General features: G+C 37.1%; 1 protein-coding gene across 9 annotated transcripts in view; it reads left to right on the forward strand.

Moving 5' to 3' along the window:
- The window catches only part of PIK3AP1 (phosphoinositide-3-kinase adaptor protein 1), a 126,771-nt gene that overhangs the window by 87,217 nt on the left and 17,765 nt on the right, over positions 1-21,789 (forward strand). For all 9 annotated transcript variants that reach the window (XM_087963728.1, XM_087963725.1, XM_087963726.1 and 6 more), the window contains 2 exons: positions 4,110-4,312; positions 7,804-7,876. In XM_087963728.1, coding sequence (XP_087819854.1) covers positions 4,110-4,312; positions 7,804-7,876 — 276 coding nt within the window. The remainder of the gene's footprint in view (positions 1-4,109; positions 4,313-7,803; positions 7,877-21,789) is intronic.

Consider the following 21,789-nt stretch of genomic DNA (forward strand, 5'->3'; position numbering starts at 1 on the left):
CTTGGCTTCGGGTGAATGGCTGGCTATCGTTTATTAGGAAACTAGGTTTCATCTGGGTGGCTGGATGGGGTGTGTTTGGGCTGGAGGTATGGGGGGGGGGGTTGGTTTGTGCCCAGGTGTTTTTTTAGCTTGTGGTGTAGAGATTTTTTTGTTTGTGAGTGCAGGCTTCCAGATAATTGACAATCTGGTGGAGTTATCTCTTCTATTCATGCTTTCAGGTTGTTTTTCAGTCTCTATGGCTTCTCTGATAATTCTGTAGCTGGGGTTTTCTATAGTGGCTAGGGTTTTGGTGCCATTGAAGTCGATGCTATGACCTATGGCATTCATGTGTTGGACTAGTGAGGAAGTGTGTTCCCACAAGTGTGTTGTTTGTTTCCATTTCCATGGTGAATTTGATTTTGGGGTGTGTGCTGTTTAGGTGTGTTAGGAAATTGTTTAGGTTTTCTTTTCCATGGGGCCAAATAACAAATGTGTTATCGATGTATCTTAACCATAGTTTGGATTTGTAGGTGGCATTAGCCAGGGCTCTGGATTCGAATTCTTCCATGTACAGGTTTGCAATAATCGGTGACAGTGGTGATCCCATAGGGGCTCCTTCAATTTGCTTGTATCTTTGTCCTTTGTATATGAAATACATGTTGGTTAAGCAGTGTTCTGCTAGTTCCATGAGGTGTTTGGGTGTTTGGTATTTTTGTTTTTGTTGATTTCTAGGGTTTCTTTTATCGGGACTTCAGTGAATAGTGAAACCACGTCGAAACTTACAAGCAGATCTTTTTGTTTCACATGTAGATTTTTGATCATTTCTAAGAGGTGATACGAGTTTTGTACATGTGAAGCTGCTGCTTCAGCATGAGGCTGTAGCTGCTTTGCTAGGTATTTGGCTAGGTTTGTAGTGGTGCTCCTCTGGAGTGACTATGGGTCTCAGAGGTATGCCTTCTTTGTGTATTTTGGGGAGGCCGTATAGTTTGGGGCATCTGGAAGATTTTTCTCTTGGGATGATCGTCTGTTGGATCTATTTCCTCATGTTGCTGATTATGATTTTCTTCTTGGTTATTTTTTCCAGATATGTGGTTGGTTCCGTGTTTATGGGTTTGTATGTCGAGTCTTGGAGTAGGTCAGTTTTGTTTCATTTTTTTTTTTTTGTCCATTACTACTGTGGCATTACCTTTATCTGCTGACACACAGACGAACCCAATACACAAGCCTGATGATGGCAGATGAGATTCTGCCGAAACGTCGCTTTAAAAGCACAACTATAAGGACATGGGAAAATACCCGAACAAAGCTGAATACCATACACATAAATACCCGCAAAAACTTAAGAAAACACATACATACATACATACATACATACATACATACATACATACATATTTATGTTTTCTGATGTTCTCGCAGGTATTTGTATGTGGATCTTTGGTTATTTGGGTTTTCTCCTGCGTAAGATTGGAAATATCTAGGCAATGTTTTGATGAAGTCTCATTCATCATCTTCAGGCTTGTGTCTTTGGCTCTGTGCTTCTCAGAAGTGGCACGAAGCAGTGGCACGAAGCCGAAAGCACCAGCCTGAGGATGGCGAGTGGGACCTCGCCGAAACGTCACCAAGATACTCTTAATCTTACACGGGAAAAGACCCAAACACACCTAGACCTACATACCTGTACCCATGAAAATCTACGAAAACAAATATATGTATATGTATATATATGTGTTATGTCTCACCTTTACAAAGGAGGTGAGAAGTCCAAATTCCAACTGAATACAAGCAAGCAAGCAAATCCAGTAATTATAGAGTTAATTCCTTGAGCCGATAAAGTTCTTGGCAGTCTCACACACGCTGTCTGCCAAGTCTGACAAGAAAGCAGGAATATAAATCACACAAGCTGTCACAACACAGAATACTCCGGAGCTCCTCTGAATAAGTCACATGTTGTCCCGTACGAAACTCTCAGAGCGAACACACCCACTTTTATTCCCTGTGGGGTGTGTCAGTCCCTCAGCTCAGTCTCTGATTCGTCCCTTCCTCCTGCGTTGCAGCTCACACTTTTGCCTGCGACGCTGCCTCGCATCGAGCCAGCATTCCTCTGCTTGATTGTCAGAGACTCTGATATGCCCTCCTCCTTTTCCTGATTAGCCTCAGGTCTTGCCTCTCGGTTATCTGCCGACACCTGACGCACAATCAGGGAGGAAGGCATTGCCGAAGAGGAAGGTCCTGGGGAGGAAGGCATTTCCAAATCCTCCTCTTCCCCATTGTCCGAGTCTTCATCCTCTATCAAAGCGGGCTCAAACCTCAGAGCCACAACATACATACATACATACATACATACATACATACATACATACATACATATTAATTTCTTTTTTCTGTTTTTTTATTTTTTTGTTTACTGCATTTTATTTTTTATTTTTCCTTTTTAAAATTTGTATTAGTATTTATTATTGTAAATTATAATCTTTATAAAATTACTACAAGAAAAAGCAAGAGAGAAAAAAGAGAAAAGTCTCCTTTTTACATTCATCTTTGTAACCGACTCACTTTCACTTTTGGATTATAAATAAAAGTATGCCATCCACCAACTGCAAAATTTGATGAAGAGAAGTGAATCATTAGAGGAACTAATGCTATGGTCTATAATGCTGGTGTTCTAGCTTGTGATGCTTAGCAAAGCCTGCTCCAGTCTGATACTGATTGCTGAGCTTTATTGACATTGAATGTCTTCGGATCATATACTTCTAGTTCGACTTCATTTAATTTCATGTTCTTTTGTGTTTATTTCCCTTCTATGCTCCTTTGAGGAGTTTTATTGATCCTGGCTAGAGCTTCTCAAACTCATTTTTCCGAATGAGTTTCAGTGTAATGTTTAGCTGGAAGGAGAAACATTGCATATAGATTGCAGAATACCGTATTGTGAAGCTTTCTTTACTTTCTATGCTGCTGTAAATAGATTCAACGTATTTTTCCCAGCATCACCTCCATCTGTCTGCTGTGCTAAATAGCCAGCTTCCAGTGCAGTCCATCAAGAATGGTGAGGCTGTCTCCTCACAAGTAATTAGGCTGACTTTCTCTGCTCCTGACTAATGTGTCCTTGGATCAGGTACAGAAGGCAGTTCCTCTTCCTCATTGCTGACCAGCTGCAGCTGTGTGCTTTACCCATCTGAAGCCTCAGGGCTGTCCTGCTGCAGCTGCTCTTCAGCCAAATCCCTCTCATACAGCTGCTTGGAGCCATTGACCAATTCCGCGCCAGACATGCCTGGAACTGGTTCATCCTCCTCAGAGCTGACAACTGGGGAGGTATCTGGGGAAGCGTTGGGAGAGTCATCATAGGCAGAGACTACTGATTGATTGCTGTGCTGTTCCTTGCTTTTTCATAAACCTGCTAATCATTTTGTTTCTGATTGCTTACTATGCATGATTGTAGTTTATGTGGGGACTGGGTAGAGTTCATTGCTAATTATGCAATGATCACATTTCCCCAGTTTGATGGTAGAGCTTAGTCCAGACTTGGACACTTCCAGAGAAGCAGCTCTCTGGAGCTTATGTCTAGAGCAAGCAAACACAAGAGGTTTCATAGGAGTTTGGCAGGAGAAGACTGCATTTCCTAGTTGTGTGTTTCGTAGTCATTGTGATTCCTGCCTCACTTTGGATTGACACCATGCCATGAACTCGTGATTTTTCTTGCCTTGTGAACCCTCTTGTGGATTTAAGTTTGGTGGATTTATTTTGACTGGGAAACTTTCAAGTTGCCTTGTGGACTCATTGGCCATTACTTTGTGGATTAGCATTGGTCTGCTTTTGGCTGGGCTTAATTGGGGCAATTCTGGGTTTTTGGTGAAGGGAATTGCTGGAGAATATTAATAAATGCACTAAACTATTGTTATCTGTGAGTGAGCAGGATAGCACACTTCCACTGTTCTCTTCTTCCTCTTTCCTATGACAGTTGTACACAAATATCCCATTTGATCCTCCTCTTCACTCAGCACACTCACGTACTGGAAAACAACATTCCTTAGTTAGAATATAGATGGCTTTGCTTTAAACTTCACAATTGAACTATGTAATATTCCCTGTGAGAGACTAACATGGAATATTTTTTTCTTTTTAATTTTAAGAACAAATAAATACAGTTTCAAACCAGCCTCAACAGAGTATGTATGACCCGTTTGCTGGTATGAAGACTCCAGGTCAGAGGCAGCTGGTTACTCTACAAGAGCAGGTGAAGTTGGGGATGCTCACTGTGGATGAAGCTGTCCTGTGTTTCAAAGAGTGGCAGTTAAATCAAAAGAAGAGAGCAGAATCATTTCGCTATCAACAGGTATGTATTTTAAAGAGATGAAAATTACAAATCTTATTACTAAACCTACTTCACCTTATATATCCTATTATTTTTAATTTGTTTTTGTTATTGCAGGAAAGGTTAACTGCTACAGTTTCTGCTCCATATCAATCCATAAATAGCATAGTTGAGTTTTTAAATAGAATTCAAATATTCAAATATTAATAGGTAAAAATGGTAAAAATATTCTCTAGAATAGACAGAACTTCTGATTTATGTAAAAAAACCTCTTAAGGTAGCTTGTGATAACTGGAATACTTTTTATCCTAGAGGAATATTTCCCCTCAGCTTCTTCATCAATGAACAGTAAGGTAAGAGGAAGGTTTCTGAAAATTAAACTGATTCTCTTTGTATAGTTGCCCACTCCATAACAGTTCGGAAAGAAATCTCTTTTTAATCCAGTTTTTATCTGATCATGACATCCTTTTTACAAGAGACTTGGGCTTTACAAGAACCCAATATAGATAGTTCCTATATTAGCTAGTCAAGTGACAAAGGAGGGACACTTAAAAGAGCCTGGCAAAATTCATCTCATTAGCTTTCCAGACAGTGAATATTCCCCTCCACATTCCATGTATGGGCAGCAGCCCGCACTTGCGTATTAAAGGTATTTCAATACTTTTATTACACCTTTTATTAGGACAGTGCGGTGGCTGAGCAGTTAAGATGCTAGGCTTGTCAACTGGAAAGTTGGCAACCCAGGTTTGAGACCCAAGGACTATGCAATGGGGTGAGCTCCCATCCTCACTCCAGCTCCTGCCAACCTAGCAGTTTGAAAGCAATCAAATGCAAATAGATAAATAGGTACGTCAGTGGAAAAGTAACAGCGGTCCATAGTGTCATGCTGTCCACATGACCATGGAAATGTCTTTGGACAGTACTGGTTCAATGGCTTTGAAACAGAGATGACCACCACCTCCAATAATTGGCAACAATTAGCAGTGTAAAATCCACAAGGACTCTTTTCCTTTATTATCCACCTCTTTACAAATAAGGGTACACATGTATGAAAATAACTCAACAATTATTTGGAAAAGTGGCTTGTGTGTAAGCCTTCAGCTTCTACCATATTGTATGGGGATTTCAATGATTGAATGGAACCAGAGGCAGTTCTTCCTGTCATAGTCTCCCTCCCTAAGCAAAAGAGGATTTTGTTCTCTGTCTTTGCATAGCTAAGAATGATATTCACAACCTTGCACAATTTTGACTGGCTAACTGTTTTGACTTACTTGATTTTAAATGGGCCTGTAGCAGGAGATACTATGTACTAGTTGGGGTTTCTATTTCAAAGTGCTGGTATCTTCTAACCAAGGTATCAGTGTAAATTCTATGAAAATTGAGACATGCCCAGATAGTGATAATTTCCCTTTTCTTTTAAGGACTGATTTCCCTTTCAAACTAGCACAATCTTTCATTTGTAGAAATAGAAACCTTATATATTATATGGTATTAAAACTAGAATATTTCCTTGTCTAAAATCTTAAATGAAGAAGAATTATGCAATGAGAGCCATCAGGCAGGCCTCCAAATCCTTTTTATTCAAATCTGCAGAAACATAATGCACAGGATGGTTTGATCCAGAAGTATGTGGCTACGAGAAGTTCTAGTTTGCTTTTATAAACTATATCAACAATACCCTGCATAAATATCAGTATGTAGATTACTACTTTTGAAAATGAAGAAAAAGGAGGCCTCAGTAAAGCAAAGTTGATAATTGCAGCTGAATTAAAATCCCTCTCTATTCTGGCACTTTGTAGACGGACAATTTATATCAAATATCAAGTCAGATCCCCATGGAGGTTTGGAAAAAATCACTTTACAATTCTTTGTAATTCTCAGCCAAATGTATCTGTGGTTGTTTCAACACCCAAATAATAAAAACTCCTCCCGAATGGACACCAGTTTCACTGTCTGAAGTGAAAAGCTTATCAACAGGCCAGGGAAGGTTCCTGACTGTGACCATGTCTTGTTTCAAATGCTGAAATCTATTTTGGCCTTAGTTTTCTGATACATTCATTAATGGAGAAAAATTACCTCCAGATTGTGGCTTAGATTATGAATTTTAAATTAGTATTTGATTCAATATTGAGACCACTTCTATGGAAAAAAAACTTAGGGAATTTGATACTGATTTACAGATTCCTCATCCAGAATTTGCATAAAGATTTTAGGAGTAGAATAAGATTGACCCACAAGACCTATAATAAAACCCTTATGCATAGGGGAGTTGGAGAGGGGTATTGCCTAACTCTCTTTGTTGAATTTATACATGAATTCACACTCAGTATATAAGCTCTCATATACATACCCCAGAAGAGCAGAAAAAAAGTCTGATTCTTGCCTTATGCAGATGATTTCATTCAAATGTGATCCGTCAAAATTCCTGTTTCTCTTCAAAGATAAATACAATAACTTGCCTTTAGTACTTTTATGGAAAAGATTTAGCAAAGTTCATACAGCTATCTGAACCTCCCTTTGGGATGATGGTTAAATTAAATCCATCCTCCATTTTCTGTTACGCTATTTTTCTATAATGATATCTGGAAAAGATTAATTTTTCTTCTGTGTTATATGCTCCAAATCAGTTTGAGAATATTATGTTAATTTCTTTCTGTCAGATAAGAATATATAATGAATCAAAGTTTTGCATATTAACTGCAAATGTATTAAAACAATTAATTTTTGGTCTACATTATTAATATTTGTTTCAATCTTTTATCATGTATGAACATATTATCAATCATATTAATTAGATGATATAAATTATGAAATGATACTTTTATTATCTAATATTACATTATTTTATTTCTATGTTGCTTACATTACACTATAAATTAAATCCTCTAATTTTAAGTTTCACTCACAATTATTAATTTTTAGTTTTCAATCCTGATATTGACAGGACAGTGTAATATTTTATATTACTTGGCTGGATTTAGTTACAATATTACTTGTTTCAAACTGATCATTGACTAAAATGAAGTTTTCTGTCTATCCCCTCCATCTCTCCATCCCTTCATCCCTCTATCCAAGCAATTGGACTATTGAATAATAGTGGAGTGGATAAGGAGATTGCAGAGTTATATGAATTATTATGCCTACATTTATTGTCAAAAAGTTTACCAGAAATACCCATTTTCTTTCTTGCTTTTATTATTTTTATAAATAACTGAAGACCGCAAACTTCTCCAACACACCTTCTTCCTCCTATTTTTCCCACAACAACATATCTGTGAGGTGGGTTGGGCTGAGAGAGAGTGACTGACCCAAAGTCACCCATCTGCTTTTTATGGCTAAGCTGGAATTAGATCTCATTGTCTCCAGCTTTCTATCCTGGTGCCCTAACCACTAGATCAAACTGGATCTCCTGGATTTTTCAGTTTGATTCAATTAATTTTTGCCAGATTTTTATGTTATTAGGAATAAATGCATTTGTTCATATTCCTAAAAATTTAATTTTGCATTTCTAGGAAAATCTAAAACGGTTACGTGATAGCATCACTCGACGACAGCTTGAAAAGCAAAAGGCTGGGAAGCATGCAGGTAAAATTCTTAACTAATTAATAACAGTAATTAGCCATTCTATTCATCTAAAACCAAGAAGTAATCATTAGGAAACTCTTATGTTAATGGTTCATCCTGGCAGATACATTTTTCTAAAGCACTTTATTGGGAAGATGGTAGGAAGATTCACTAAATCTGAGCAAGGAGGAATTGGCTCCATTAGTTTTAATAGGTGTATCTAGCTATTCTATCTATGAAATTTGTAATCATGTTAAATCAGAGTATAGCTACATCAATGTGAGTTTTTTATATATCACAGTTAATACTTTATTTAACAACCCTTCTTTTACGAGACGTTGTGTGTATGTCTCTCACATTTATGTCTTGATGACTTCCTGAAAATTAGTGCATCCAAAGTAATCTACTTACTTAAATTTACATTAGTGCTTATTAATAAATTATGCAATTATATCAGTTTTATCATTTTACTTTATTTGTATCATTTGTATGATAACTATATAAAATGATATTAATTGCTATAAAGCTCTGGAAACACATCTTCCCACTATATATTACTGTTTTTGTTTTTGTTGATGGTGCAACACTATCATTGCATCACTCATATTAGGCATTAGGCTTTAAATATTACAATTTAAAGAAGCTGTTGCTTCTTCTGCTTATAATGATGTATAGATCAAGCTGGTGTGTTTTTGGCTAACAACAATAGTGGTTGGATCATGATTGGATGCTCTTAAGCATCTGTACCACTTCTATACCTTTCCTGTTAGAGGTACTTCATCTATTAATACCCTTATTTATTTATTTATATTACTTTTATGTCACTCATTGCCACAGACTTTCTGTAGCGAATAATATAAAAGTAGATCACTCTGCAAGTAGGGGAAGGAGAGCAAGATGGCTGCCATGTGGCAATTCTTTTAGTGAGCTTCTTATCCTCTTATTTTAGTTATTTTTATAAGGTTGTTAAAATAGTTTATTTTATCTAATTTTCTCTAATATTAACTACTAAGGTTTTTTTTTCCACTAGGAGTAGTAATTTTAGGTTTTAGATTTAGGATTAGGTTTTAAACTATATGTTCTGGAACTTACCAGCTCCAAACATTCTCTGATGAAGTGGAGGCATGTTTTAAAACCCTTTAAACCACCCAAGAATGCAAAAACAAAAGCTAAAGGATTCAAAAAGAAAGTTTAAAAGGAGGCATACATTGTATATATAGTTCGGAGGAGACCTTACTTAAACACAACATGGCAGCAATGACACCCAGACAATCAAAGATAAAGGAGTTGTTTCAGATAAGAGACACTGCAAGTAAGTCTCCTTCTTTTTCTCTTCTCCTCTTGTAACCTTTGTAAACAAGTCCTGCTCCTTACTGGATTAGGAGGATGACGACTGCCTTTTTGTGGAAAATGAGGCTCCATTAAGAGGCAGAGGGGAGAACAAGGATAATATTAAGAGCATTTTAAAGGAGACTTGGATTTGGTTGCTAAGAATTGACTCTTGACAGCACAATTATTGCTATATTTGATCAGCTTTTGGAAGCAAATAAAAAGATTGAAGAATTAAATTCTCTATTGGGAAACTATTTATCTCTAAATTAGATAAAGAAGTAAATAGCAAAGCCCATGCTCCAGAACTTATTTTTAATCCATGGACAGCTGACGTGGATTGAGTGCTGCAATATGGAGAAGACACGGAAGAGAGGCTAGTTCTACAGAAACATAGGATGCTACTAAGTTGCTGATAATCCTTTGAACCTGGACAGGTGGCATAACAGACGAGTAATACTGAACTGTCTTTGCCAACTTTTACACTGCAGGGTATATTCCAATTAACTAACAAATTTTTGGCTCCCCTGTAGACATGATTGTAAAAGAATATTGTTAGCCTTTGGGCAGATTGTTCTTCCATCAATATTATTCCGTCTTGAAACCTCTTTAAGGAAATATTGTATTCGGCCAATATGGGTGTTTTATACTACACAAATCCAGTTTTTGCTAAAGTCTGGGCAGAGAGCCAAGACAGCGAGGGAGGCTGACTCTAACCTTGAAAATTCTAAAACATTAACAGCCAAGCAAGGAAACCTTCTATTAACAAGGATAGAACAAACTAAGGATAATAAAAAGAGAACTCAGGTCTCCTTAATCGATCTGAGATCTACTTAATGGTTACAGTTTATGGATGATGAGAAAGAATTAATCCATCAGTTTGCCACCCTTTGCCTAGGAGTTCAACAGCTGATTTTATAGAAAATCAGAATAACCAGTTCAATGTTGAAATCAGTTACTAATGCAACAGAAAGTCTGAACACTCTTCTCCCCTCTAGCTGCTCTTCTGTGGAATTGTTATCAAACTCAGTTTCTGAAAGCACCAAATCCCCAATAAATAAAATTAGAAGCCATGTTAGGCCAAAGGAAAAAGTAAAGGAAAAAGATACTCAGCAGGTACAACTCCAAATTAACCATCCAGTATGACAACTAGATAATGAGAAGCTTGGTTGGAGTACTCGTGTATTAGTAGAAATGCCAGTCTTAAAGAAATACTAGCTATCAAGATAAAGAAGAGCAACAATTAAACTTATGAGGGGTAATATTGATCTTTACAATAATTATGTTTACACAGAAAGTATAGTCACCATTGATCCAGTTCCAAAACCAAGTTGACATTCAGTACCTTTATTTCCTAATCAACCAACCCAGTCAGAATATCTTGCTTTCAGGAGTCCAATATAAATTGTGACTTGGAACATAGCTGGCTAGAAAGAAATGGCTGATAGTAGACTAGTAGTAGAGTTTCTTATCTAAATTTGATGCAACAGCCATCCAGGAAACCTGGCCAATTGAAGAAGACGAATTAGTACAACTTCTGGATTTTCAGGGATGGGCTTCCCCTGCCCCAAAAACAAAGAATAAGGGGCGACCTTCTGGTGGACTATATATATTTTCATTAAGCAAGAATTGCAATGGCAAGGGGAGAAACTATATAATGATAAGTTTTTGTATTGTTTAGCTGTGAAATTTAGATATGAGGATATATGTATATATTCCTCCAATTACATCCCTGTATTATAACTCTTGAGGCAGTTCTCAATGTTGAGGGAGTTCTCAACGTACCACTACAGTTGAGCCCAAAATTTATGTTGCTAAGTGAGAAATTTGTTAAGTGAATTTTGTCACATTTTACAACTTTTCTTGCCACATTTGTTAAGTGAATCACTGCACTGTTGTTAAATTAGTAACATGGTTGTTAAGTGAATCTGGTTTCCCCATTGACCTTGCTTGTCAGAAGGTTGCAAAAGGTAATCTCCTGACCTTGGGACACCGCATCCATCATAAATGTGAGTAAGTTGTAAAGCATCTGAATGTAAATCACATGACCATCATAAGTGTGAAAAATGTTGTAAGTCAAGGACTACCTGTATTGGATATGTTTAGAGGTCATACTAGATCCATTCTGTTTCCTCAATCTATAATTATATTGCTTGGAGACTTTAATGCTAAATTAGGTCCACTTTGCAGGAGTTTGCTCAAAAGAAGGGATTCCCAAAGGAATTTCTTGAAAATAATTCACTATGGCTTTCTAGAGACAACAAAAATTAAAGAGACTGGTCTGCTCCTAGTCTCTTTAATTTTCAAAGGTAATCTTCAAATCTTGGGAGGTAAAGATAATAACTATGTATACTCTCACACATACCACTCAGCCCACTCAAGTAGTGTGCTAGATCTCTTCTCTGTATCAAGAGATAAAGTTGACCTCTTTTTAGTGGTTACTGTACATTTAGGTAGTGAAAGTGAAATCAGCCTGTGAATATGACATTACAAGGTCACTGAGATTTAAGATCATATAATACACCCCAACACATGGCTCACTAAAAACTTAGAGTGATCCAAAATAAATGGTTAATTTGGGCTAAAATTTTAGTTACAAAGCAACTAAAACAGAGAATGCTGTTAACTGGGCTAGAACAATCCAGCCATTACTACTGACTGGCTGTCAGCCTCCAAAGCATTATTTAATCTTTGCAATATGCTGAAGAAATATTTAATAACTTCCTGCCAAAAGTTTTTGAGTGGGTGGCTTGATTTTGAATGCCAGTTGTTGAAAAAGAAATTGAAGACAGCCATGAGACTTTCTCAGAGAAGTCCTATTGCCCATATACAAGCTGAGATGCTGTATATAAAGAAGAGAATACAAAAAAAAATCATAAAATTAAAGGGGGGAAAATGCCATTTCAATTTGGTCAGAATTTGAGCTGGTTGCCAAAAGTCATAACTCAGTAATATTCTGACACTCTGTAGCAGGAGTCCTAAAGGAATAGAGATTTGCATTGGATATACCAATCTCTGCTAAGGACTGGGAGAACTACTATCAATGTTTGTTTGCTTCCACAGAACCTGAAACCATATTTTTTAAAAATACATATTTTTATTGTTTACAAATGTAAATATCAAACACACTACAACCATCCTGGCATTACTCTGCCATACATACTAGGGTATTGCTAAACAATTAACATTCATATTATTTGTACAATATTGGTTTCGTTATAGTTGTTTTGACCATCCTACTCGATTAAATCCTCTATCACAGTGGTGGCTAACCTTTTTGGGCTCCTGTGCCAAAAATTGTGCGCATGCTTGCACGTTCACACTTGCGTGCAAGCACCCAGAAGGCAATTCGCACCACCACTGCACCCCCTATGCATGCGCGCATAATCCCCACTCACCCACCGCCACTGCCCCTTTACCTGCATTGTGCCTCACAGCTGATTTTCAGCCAGTTTGAGGCCTTTTTTGACCTCCCAAAGGCTCGAGGAAGGCTTCTGCAGGATTCTGCAGGTCGAAAACTAGCCCCATTTCGTCACTTCCTGTATTTTCAGAAAAACAGGAAGTGATGAAACGGGGCTAGTTTTCAGCCTTCAAAGCCTGCAGAAGCCTTCTTCAAGCCTTTGGGAGGCCAAAAAAGGCCTTAAACCGGCCGAAAATCAGCTGTGAGGTGTGCACATGCTCAATGAGGTAAGTTTGCCTGCAGCTCGCATGCCGGCACAAATGGCTCTGCGTGCCACTTGTGGCACGCATACCATAGGTTCACCATCACGGCTTTATCATATCACATTCTAGGTCTATTCATCCTGATTGCTTTTTGTTCTGACCTCCACCTCTATTTTGCAACCATTGATAAAACTTATTCTAAGTATCATAATATTCTGTTTCCCCGTTTATTTTTCAGTTCTAAAATTCTGCACAAGCCAGTATTTTCCTTATTATCTCTCTTTCTGATGGTGTATTTTTGTTCTTCCATTGCTGTGCATAAACCATTCTCACCGCTGTCAGTATATGTAGTATTAAATATGTTGAGCCTTTACTGTAACCTTCTGTTATTATTCCTAATAGGAATAATTCTGACTTAAACTGTATATGTTCTCCCACCATTTGTTCTAACCATTTCTGAATCCGTCGCCAATATTTCCTTGTGTAGTTACATGTCCACCCATATGATAATATGTGCCTGGTAGATCCTTACATTTCCAACATTTTGGTGATAAATTTCTCAACCGTTTGGCCAGACTTGCCGGAGGAACATGCCACCTATAAAACTTTTTGTATAAATTTTCCTTAAACGATGTGGCCAGTGTTAATTTCCTATTCTTTTCACAATGATTCTGCCACCTAGCCAATTCAATATTATATCTGAAATTTTTGGCCCATACCACCATTGTTTCTTTAACCTTCCCTTCCTCCATTTTATAGTCTAATAGGTATTTATATATCACCTTGATCAATTTGTCATCAATCCCTACTAACAGTTGTCTAATGTTGTTAATTCTCTATTAATGTCCCATGTTTTCACATCATGTGTGTATCACAACTGTATTTGTAGATATGACCACCACTCCAGTTCTACCCCTTGTGCTAATTAGTTCTAATCTGCTTTTCAATACTTCTTTCTCATTTAATATATTCTTATATACAATAATTTTCCCCATATTTATCAGATTTGGGTGTATTAGTACTTCTAGTGTAGAGAGCCAGACTGGAATTTCCATGTAATTTTGGTTTTTAATTTTATTCCATACTGCCAAGAGTGCCTGGTTTTTAATTTTATTCCATACTGCCAAGAGTGCCTGTCTTATGTAATGTCTCTGAAAGTATTTGTGTACTGTGCCTTTTTCGTACCAATGAAAAGCATGCCATCCTGCTTGAATATCATGGCTTTCCAGTGTTAGTAGCCTCTTATTCCTTAATGTAATCCATTCTTTTATCCAGGTGAATGCTGCAGCTTGATAGTATATCTCCCAGTCGGGCAGGCCAAACCCTCCTTTCGCTTTGGCATCTTGCATTAATTTCCGTTTGATTCTCAGTCTTTTTCCTTGCTATTTTGCCCATTAAGGAGAGTTGCAGGTTCTTCCATCTCTCTAGATCAGCCTTTATTTGATTCGTTAATTTAGCGTAGTTATCTTCCTTAAGTGTTATGCACCTTGCCGTTACTTCACATTTTTACCTATTTGAATACTCATTCCTTTTATCAATTCATCCTTCTGTTTATTTGTCATGTTCTTAGCTATCATTTTAGTTTATTTTTAATCCCGCTACTTCTCTGTATTCTATCAGTTCCTCCATAAGCTTCACGCCAGACTAAGGGCTCTCTAGAATAAAAACTAACAAGTCCGCAAAAACTTGGAATTTGTACTTTTCTCTTCTGATTTCCAATCCTTTAATTTGTTCATCTTTCCAAATGTTCCTCATCAATACTTGCAGCGTTAGGATAAACAGCAGTGGTGATAGTGGGCAACCTTGTCTTGTGTCTTTCTGTATTGCAAAACTTCATGTCACCTCACCATTCATTATTACTTTGGCCTCTTGTTTTGAATATATTGCCTTGAACATATTTATAAATTTGTCACTGAAGTCCATATACCTCAATTGTTGTAACATAAATTTCTAATTTACATTATCGAATGCCTTATGGGCATCTAAAAAAAGCAGTGCCACTTGTTTCTCGCTATGTGTTTCATGGTATTCTAATATGTCTAATACTGTTCTCATGTTATTCTTTATCTGCCTTTTAGGTAAGAAGCCATTTTGGTTAACATGTATGAACGTATTAAGGAATCTTTTCAAATGTTTGGCTATTATAGATGCAAATATTTTATAGTCTGTATTCAGTTAGCGAAATGGGCCTGTAATTTTGGATTAGCATTGAGTCTGCATCCTCCTTCAGAATCAACACCATGTTGGCCTCCACCCATGATGGCAGTATCTTCATGTGACAAAATACCAAAAATAGACATAACGACCAGGAACCGTAAAAGCGTATTTATTCAGAGTTTTGCAAAAATCAGAATAATGGAGCCTTTCTCCTTAAAGTTAGGAGAATGGAGACCATGATCACAAACTAAGTAATACATTTGTAGCTTTCTTCATACAAGTTACATCTACATCATCTTTCCTGTTTTTCTCTGGGTAAGCATCTAGATTTTACTGGTACTTTTCAACTAAACACCACCCACAGAATCTCATGTTTTGGAAACTCCCTTCTCATGGCTTCTCCTTTCCTGTTATGAACATTAGCAGTTCTTAATTTTAGCAAACAAGACTCATTAGCCAATTCCGTTAGGTCAAAATGACCTGTAACAATTTTACATATAATCATTGCCAAAGATATGACATTTCATGTTCAAGCCAAAAGCTTGATATTTCTACAGAACACAACAGCCTTGTTTTTATAGTTATATAATATTCCAATAATATTCCAGTAATATTGCATAGATCAGTAATAGGATAAATATGGGATTACTTATGTTTCTAATTTTTACAGGTCCTTAATATGTAATTACATCCTTAATATGTAATTTTTTACACATCACACTTTGCTTCCGTAATAATGGCATTATAAACCTCTAGTAGAGTTTGTCCTAGGCTATCCTGAAGTTCTTTATATAGTTCTGTTGGCAGTCCATCAGGACCCGGTACTTTGTTCTTTTGTTTTTTGAAAACCTCTATTAATTCTGGCATTCTTATTTCTTCATTGAGCATATATTTTATTTCTTCTGGTACCTTTGGCAGTTCAGCCTTTTCTAAATACTGTTGGGGGTTTTTCTTCTGTGTAACCTTCATTTTCTTTGTTTAGTTTCTCATAGAAGACCTGGATTATATTCTTTTTGTCTTCATTTTGGTAGCAAATATTTGCCTCTTCGTCTTGCAGTTTATTAATCCATTTCTTTTCTTTCTGTTTCTTCAATTTATATGGTAGCCACCTCCCTGGTTTGTTCCCATTCTCAAATTTGTTTTGATTTGCTTTCTTTAAATACTGTGCCAATTCTTCATTTTCAAGGATGTTCAAGGTCCATTTGCTCTTTTAGACTTTTTTTTTTTTTGTGGTTTCTTTTGTAGCTCTGCCTCTAAAGTCCTATATTCTTCTTCCAGATCTTTTAGTTTTTGCTTCTTGCTTTTGTTTTTCCTCGTCATAAATGCTTTTGCCGTATCCCATAGATTTTGTATGGATGTGTCTTCTTTCTTATTTTCTTTGAAGAAGAATCCCAACTCTTTGTTGATCCTCTAGATAAAATCTTCGTCTTTTAAAATTGTTTGGTTAAGTGTCCATCTTGAGCATTTTCTTTGCCCTCTCCAGGTGATTTTCATAGGATTATGGTCTATTTCTACTTCCTTTATTTCCGAGATTAGCTCCATCAACGTCCAAACCATATCTATTCTGGACCAGGATTCATGTCTGTTCAAATAGTATGTATATTGTTTCCTCTCCCGGTTCCTCTCTCTCTATATGTCCTGAATGTTTAATTCTTCTGCCATTTGAAAAACGTTCTGGATAATATCCTTCTGATTCCTTTTCTTGTTTTATCACTTTTGTAGTCTAGTTTCTTGTCTGTTGTGGCATTGAAATATCCTAAAAAGCATATGTTGTTGCTCTCTGTCTCTCGGATGATGCTATGTAACTTTTAATAGAATTTTTCCTGTCCCCCGTTTGGAGCGTAAATTTTGACTAGTAACACTCATTTTTGATTTAATGTTATTTCCACCATCAATATCCTTCCCTCTTCATCCTGATGAATTTGCTTGTCCTGGATTGTTTCCTTAACATCAGCACCACCCCTCTCTTCTTCTGACGTGCTAATGCCACAAATAATTTCCCCAGTCTGGGGTATTCCAATAACTGTTTATGTTGTTTTTTGATGTGGACATCTTGTAATGCTATTATGTCTAGGTTTAGTCGCTGTAATTTAGTAAGAATTTTCTTCCTTTTCCAGGGAGAATTCAAGCCATTAATGTTCAATGATAAAATCTTTAATTCTTCTTGCATGTCTCTACCTGTATCTAGGTCTTGTGCTTCTTGTTTCTCTGATCTCTCTCGGTTCCTTAGGCCTTTCTTCTTTACTTTCTGGTCCAGCTTCTTTCTCTTTTCCTCTGTCTTTTAATTGTAGTTCCTTTTCTCCTCTCGCCTGTATTCTTTGGTCCCTTGCATCTATTACTTCTCTCTCTTCCACTTCCTCCTCATTGCCAAAAAGTTGGTTGTAGAATTCCTCCATTTGGTCTACCATGTCTATTCTATGTCTCTTTTTTCTCCATGTCACCAATATGCCTTCCAGCATCAGCCATCTGAAGTTAATATTATGTTTAGTCAGCAATGTTGTTAAAATTGATATGGTCTTCTTAGTTCTCCGACTTCTTGGGACCTGCTTTAGAAATACCAATTGCTTCTCTTTGTATACTATTGGCTCGTCTCTTGGCTCGTCTCTCGTCTCTTTCTGGACTAATTGACTTATTCCCTTGCCCTGCTGGATTTCTTGTTTTGCAGCCATTGTGCTCACAGTATTGTGCTTGGACAACTTGCAGCCAGAGGCTGCTGGAGGTGTGTGTGTGTCATCACTTTGCTCGGGGATTTGCCAGAAATGTGGGAGCGTTTGGGGAACATTTGGAGCAATAAAGGAGTGGTTTGAACTGTCAGCTGATGTGTTGCCTCTGTGCCGTGCCCCAGGTCATCACAGTACATATGCCAATGATCTTAAATACGTATTATAACATCTTGCTCTATGCTGATGATAGGATTTTTTTATCATATTCACAAGTAGGATTGCATTGGCTATTAAGAATTGTGAGCCATACTCACAACCAGCGAACTGGTTGTTAACATAAGTACAGCCCGCCTCAGGATCTAAGGATATCTGCTGCAGCAGTTAGAGCTATATTGGGAATTTATTCCATTCATGCACTGTCTAAAATCAGAGCATATAACTACTAGTACAAATTACATTCTTAATCTCCACCCTTTTTTGCCAACCACTGATAAATTGATTCCATGTTTGATAGTATTCTGTGGTTTTTTTCTGTTCAATTTTCAGTGTCAATCTATCCATTTCTGCATAGTCTAGAATCTTCATATTTATCTCTTCAACATTTTAGCTAACCTAGCAGGTGGTAAATGCCATCTATAAAACATTTTATATAAATTTTCTTTATAAGAGGTTGCCATTGTTAATTTATAGTTCCTTACGCATAAATTTTGCCATTTATCTAGTTCTATTTGATAGCCAAACTATTTTATAGTTTTTTCCCCATTGTACCATTGTGTCTTTTATTTGTTAGTTTCCCATTTTCAAATTTAGTAAAAAGTTGGACATTTCCTGGACCTTTTTAATTAGTTTTTCATCAGAGCTCAACAGTGTCTGATCAAATGGTGTTTTTTTTTTAATAAAAGCCACACTTTTTCATATCTAAATCATATCTAGATTGTATTTGCAATTGAGGCCACTATGATAATATAATGCCCTGGTCTTCGAGTTCTTGTTTCGGTTTTAGTTTCCCTTCAGTGTCCAAATCTTTATATGTCACAATTTTATTGAACTTTATCAGATTTGGGTATATAAAGGCTTCCATCATTGAGAGCCATTCTGGGATTTTCAGGTTTTATCTTTTCCCATTAGTGAATTTCTTATATAGTGATTTTGAAAATATTTATGGATTTTATTCTTCTCATACCATAGGATGGCATGCCATCTCAGTTGTAAGTTATGTCCTTCTAGATATAACAATCTCTTGTGTCTGACGGTTATCCATTCTTTTAACCATGTTATCACACATGCTTGGTAATATAAAAACCAATCTGGTAGTCCAAATGCTCCGTTCTCCACTGAGCCGAAGGGAGAGTCCAGGATTGGTTGTCTCTAGTCTCCTAGCTCTGCAGACCGAGTTGAAAACTGAGGACACCCCCCCCCTGGTAACGGTCCCCAGTTCTTCACTCGGTCTCAGCGTGTTCAGACCACCCCTTAAGGGCTCTGGATTGAGTTTTTTGTCTTAGAGAAGCTTACATCAGGTTTGACAGCTAGCCAGCTTGCCGGTTTAGCACTTTCATTTTTTCACACCTTTTTTTCCGGTTTGCATTTTTTTTGCTTATTATTTAATTTTTAAACTTTCCTTGCTGGTGCTGGTTTTTTTCCCCTTTCTGGTTGGAATTTGGGTGGAGGTGACCCTGAGTCCCCATATGGCCCGGGCTGGGGGCGGGAGGCAGTGTCTTATTTAACTCGTCTCCTCCCAATCCACTTTGCCTTGACATGGGCTAGCCGCATCTACTGCTAAACGCCCCTTTTTTCGGCGGCAGCAGCCATTTCTCGCGTTTGGGGACAATCTTGCAGTTCATCTCCAGGATTGTCCTGGGGTGGGGTGGGGTGGGGTTTGGCCATCAAGATTGAATCCTGAGCCCCTATCCAGTCCCCAGAGTACTGTGGCAGCTGTGAGACACTTGAATCTGCCAGATAATTGTGGTGCAGCCAGCGCCAGGCTTGCAAGCCTCTGACCTGTCAGGGCTTGCTGCAATTCAAAGATTCAGCCGTTTTTAACCTTTTTTTCTCTGACTTGGCTTTTGAATTGCGGAGTTGGGCTGAGCTCACCACTTTGGGTCGCATTAGCCTCCTGAAGTTGTGGACAGCTACTGTGGCTGTAGCAGACAGTGTTAGGCTAAATAAGTTTTTTTTCTTTACTTCTTTTTCCCTTTCCCTCCCCCTGTCAAGTGACAGTTAATTTTGGTGGGCTCAAAATGGCCACCACGGGAGCTGATCAAGAACTGTCAGTTCCTCGACAATCAAGAAGAATTTTATAGAAAATTACATATGAAAATAATTGAACTGGACTATGCTAATATCGTTATGATGGGAGACTTTAATGGAATTGTAGACAATAAATTGGACTATACAACACAGAAAACAACAAAGCAGAACAGAAAGACTCTCCCTAAATCCTTTTTTAAAATGATAGATGAAATAAATTTAAAAGATACATGGAGAGAAAGAAATGCTAAGACAAAACAATACACCTTCTATTCAAACAGACATTTATCATGGTCCAGAATAGATATGATATGGATGTCAACAGAATTGTTAGCTAATATTCAAGAAATAAATATTGAAACAAGTACTTGGGCAGATTGTAATCCAATGACAATTAAATGGAAAGGACAAAGAAGAAGATCTAGAAGGATGTTAAATAATACTACACTAAAAGAAAAAGACTTCATACAGAGGATGGAGAAAGAACTGGCTTTTTTCTTTAAAGAAAATAAAAAAGAAGACACATCAATGCAGAACGTATGGGATACAATGAAGGCATATGCCAGAGGCTTGATAATAGACTATACAAGGAAAAGAAATACCACAAAAAGACTAGCCTCTAAGACATTAAAGGACTCGAAAATGAGTTACAGAAAATGCCACAGAAAAAGGACATTAAGTTAAAAATGGATATAATTAAACATAAAATGGGACTAATGGAAAAAGAAGAATTAGCACAGAAAATCAGAGGTGCGAAACAGAACTATTTTGAAGATGCAGATAAACCAGTTAGATGGTTAGCATATAAATTGAGAAAGGAGAAAGAATCAAGGAAAATATTGCAATTAATAGATGATCAAGGCCAAGTTTGCTATGGAAGTAAAGAGAAGAAGGAAGTTATACGAGACTATTATGGGAAACTATACACACAAGAGAATATTCATGATGAAAGAGTTAAACAGTAACAGAATGCTAATCCACCCCATATACCTAAAGAGATTGAAATAATGTTAGAAAGCAATATAACGATGGAGTTAACTGAAGCACTTAAGAAGCAAAACAATGGAAAGGCACCAGGCCCAGATGGACTTCCGGCGGAATTTTACAAAACACTACAAGAATCGTTGAATCTTCCATTGCTAGAAGTTATGAATGAAGTTATGTTAAAGAAGAAGACACTTAAATCATGGTCAGAAGCTTATATTACACTTGTCCCAAAAGAAGAGGCCGACCCATTACAAATCAAGAACTATAGACCTATTTCCCTACTAAACGCAGATTATAAAATTTTTGCTTCAATGTTGGCAGAAAGACTTAAAAATACCTAAATAATTTTATTCATCCTGATCAAAATGGATTTCTGCCAAAGAGACAAATTAAAGACAATATGAGAGTAATCTTGGACACTTTGGAATACTACGAGGCACACCCTGAAAAACAAATGGCTTTGATATTTTTAGATGCACAGAAGGCATTTGATAATGTGAATTGGCGGTTCATGTTGTTACTGCTGGACCAGATGAGCTTTGGTAAAAAAATTCATCCAAGCAATAGAAGCTATATATCATAACCAAACGGCAAAGGTAATGATAGAGGGAGAACTGACAGACTCTATTGATATAAGAAAAGGAACAAGACAAGGGTGCTCAGTGTCACCTCTGTTGTTTGTGTTAACCTTGGAAGTGCTAAACAGAAATATTAGAGAAGAAAAGGATATAAAAGGGATGAAAATTAAAAAGGAAGAATTTAAGTTGCAAGCATTCGCAACTGATCTGGTTTTTATTTTAGAAGACCCACTAGAAACAGCATTAAAATTGATAGAAAAGATAGAGGTATATGGGAAGGTGGCTGGTTTGAAAATAAATAAAGACAAAA

The sequence above is a fragment of the Notechis scutatus genome, chromosome 4 (genome assembly GCF_049901735.1).
Source record: "Notechis scutatus isolate UNSWTSFEM ecotype Mainland chromosome 4, rNotScu1.2, whole genome shotgun sequence".
Classification (NCBI taxonomy): Eukaryota; Metazoa; Chordata; class Lepidosauria; order Squamata; family Elapidae; genus Notechis; species Notechis scutatus.